Source organism: Sinocyclocheilus grahami, unplaced genomic scaffold (genome assembly GCF_001515645.1).
Source record: "Sinocyclocheilus grahami isolate Dianchi unplaced genomic scaffold, SAMN03320097.WGS_v1.1 scaffold4561.1, whole genome shotgun sequence".
In the NCBI taxonomy this organism is placed as follows: Eukaryota; Metazoa; Chordata; class Actinopteri; order Cypriniformes; family Cyprinidae; genus Sinocyclocheilus; species Sinocyclocheilus grahami.
The window spans coordinates 11,185-13,660 of record NW_015509473.1 but is presented as its reverse complement, the minus strand read 5'-3'; the positions used below and the strand labels follow the sequence as shown (position 1 = coordinate 13,660).

Genomic DNA, 2,476 nt, shown 5'->3' with positions numbered 1-2,476 from the left:
CAATATGACAGGGTTTTGAAAGTCAATAGTTAGACTGCACTAAGACATTAAACATGGACAAGATGTAAATGGTTGTATTACCGATACTGTGAACTGTGACTATAGTTGAGCCTGACTGGTCACGTGCCATTGGTTTCCACTGACCCTCACAATCAAGCTGGTACTGCTCAACTCTGCACTGGTATCTTCCACTATCAGCTATATCAGAGTTCAATACTGCCAGATGGAAAGTATTAGAAGTAGGTCTAGAGAAGCGTAACCTGTCCTGATTCTCTGTATGGTACTGTAGACGACCATCATAAGAGTAGGACAATAATGGTATCCCGCTAGTTGACTCTGGTCTATTAAATACCCATCTGAGACTGTAGTGATGAGTAGGGTCCTCTTTTCCTACATCCAGGGAGCATTCAATATCAAACTGCTCTCCTTCCTTGATGAAAAGATGCTTGCCATTCTTGTCCATGGCAAAGCTGACATTTTTTTGCCTTTCCTCTGTGTCCTCATGGACAGATATCTTCCCAGACATGTCTTCACCTATCTTTCTCCACTTGTTTGCAGCTGTCTGAATCCATTCAACAACCTGACAGTGGTAAAGGCCAGTATCACTGGGGTTGATGTTTGGCACTGTCAGCTTATAGTGCATGGCACTTGGGTGTCCAAACACCAGATCTTTATTATCGATTGCACTGTGTAAGGTACCATCACGGCTGGCATTGAAGATGATGACAAGTCCTTCATTTCTCTGATCCCTGGACCAAGTCACCTCAAACACAGATGCATCACTGGACCGTGATTCAATGACACAGTCAATGGTGAACCCCGCTTGTAGATTGCTAATGTTCAGGCTTTGTTCCTCCTTTTGAACGTGCAGATTGTTCTCTAATTTAATAGAAAAATCTGCATTAATGTTCTGCTCAATTTTCTGATGATATTAGAATTCTAAATTGAAATTTAGAGTACTCACCTATAAGCTGAACAGTAACATTGTTAAAACCTGACTTGTCGCCTGCCTTAGGTGACCATTGGCCTTTACAGTCCAGCTGGTACTGTTGAACTTGACAGTAGTAGCACCCCCTGTCTTCCTGGATGGATCTATGGATAGTCAAGTGAAAGACACCCACTTCTGGGGTGGAGAAGTGGAGTCGTCCCTCAAGCTCTGAGTCAAAGCTGTTGTAGTTCAGACGGCCATCATGGCTATAGGTCAGAAGTGCCACACTGGAGGACTCATATTGGTTAAACATCCAGGTAAGAGAGTAACGAAGAGTGGAATCAGACCCAATATCCTCCACTGAGCATTTCAACATTAGCTGCTTTCCCTCTTCAACCTTCAGCTGAGTGTTAGCTTTATTCATTTTGAAATCACTGGCTGAAACCAATAAGTACAGTATCAGTATGAAATTATTGAATTTATTTATTATTTATAAAATTTTATATTTTTAGTGGCATAAAATCTAAAATATCTAGGCGGTAACAACTGTCCTGAATCTGTTCTGAAACTGTCCCAACACACTTTCAAGTCAGTTCGTAACTAGTTTATGTTTTGGTGGTATTTGGTGGCTAATTTGTATGAATTTGTATGGTCTCATTTGTATATTTTCATACATTATGCGAGAGATGGGGTTAGGGGTGGACTTTCATTATTTATTTTTTTTAAAACAAATGTTTCCATACAAATTACATTGTATGTATTCATACAAAATTACCACCTCATAAAACTTTAGGTTATGTTTTCTCATGAGATCGGGTTGGCTGAATCTCATGTTTCATTAAAAAGGTATCTTTTATTGTTTTGTTTTGTTTTTTTTCCTAGAAAATGGCAGTGAAGTTTTGTTTAAATATAAGAAATATTCTATTAGAAATACCCCCCCCACCCCAGGACCCTTAATAATCAATTAAACTTATTTGTGTGTAGAGCACAGTTCAGTGGGGAAAAAAAATTAAATGAAGTAAATGTGTTTTTACCTTTCTCTTTGACAACCAGCTCTTTGGAAACAGACATTTTCTTTAGGGAATACCAGTCACCAAGAGGATCCTGAAGCCACTCTTCCACCTCACAATGATATTGCCCACTGTCAGATGTTCTGACCTGTTGAATAATCAGCTGGAAGTCCTGTTTCTGTCTTATTTCCATACGGATCCTCTGGTCCATCTCTAGGCCGGCTGCAGGGCCAAACTTGACAACAGCATCTAGGTCCATAGTTAACAGCATCTGGGACCCAAACATCCATGTTATCGTGAAACGAGAGGTATCTGTGGTTGTCCTCGTGACTGAGCATTCAAGCTTAGCATCAGTGTTGACAGTGGTTTCCAGACGAGAAGTGGGTGAGTACAGGCTCATCTTGCTGACTGTATTAAACATTACAAAGTAAGGAAAAAAGAGAGATAGGGATATTAAACAGCTGAACCTACAATTATCTAAATGCTTTATTTTAAAAAAGGTTCTAAATGTGCAAAGACAACATAGTGGCAAAAATGC

At 39.8% G+C, this 2,476-nt stretch overlaps 1 protein-coding gene across 1 annotated transcript in view; it reads right to left on the bottom strand.

Annotated features, from left to right (window-relative positions):
* Positions 1-22: 22 nt before the first annotated feature.
* LOC107576890 (immunoglobulin superfamily member 3-like) overlaps positions 23-2,476 on the bottom strand; it is a gene marked incomplete at its 5' end in the record, with an annotated part of 3,941 nt that continues 1,487 nt past the window's right edge. The window contains 3 exons of the mRNA XM_016263012.1: positions 23-879; positions 965-1,366; positions 1,963-2,346. Of these exons, the coding sequence (XP_016118498.1) occupies positions 23-879; positions 965-1,366; positions 1,963-2,346 (1,643 nt within the window). The remainder of the gene's footprint in view (positions 880-964; positions 1,367-1,962; positions 2,347-2,476) is intronic.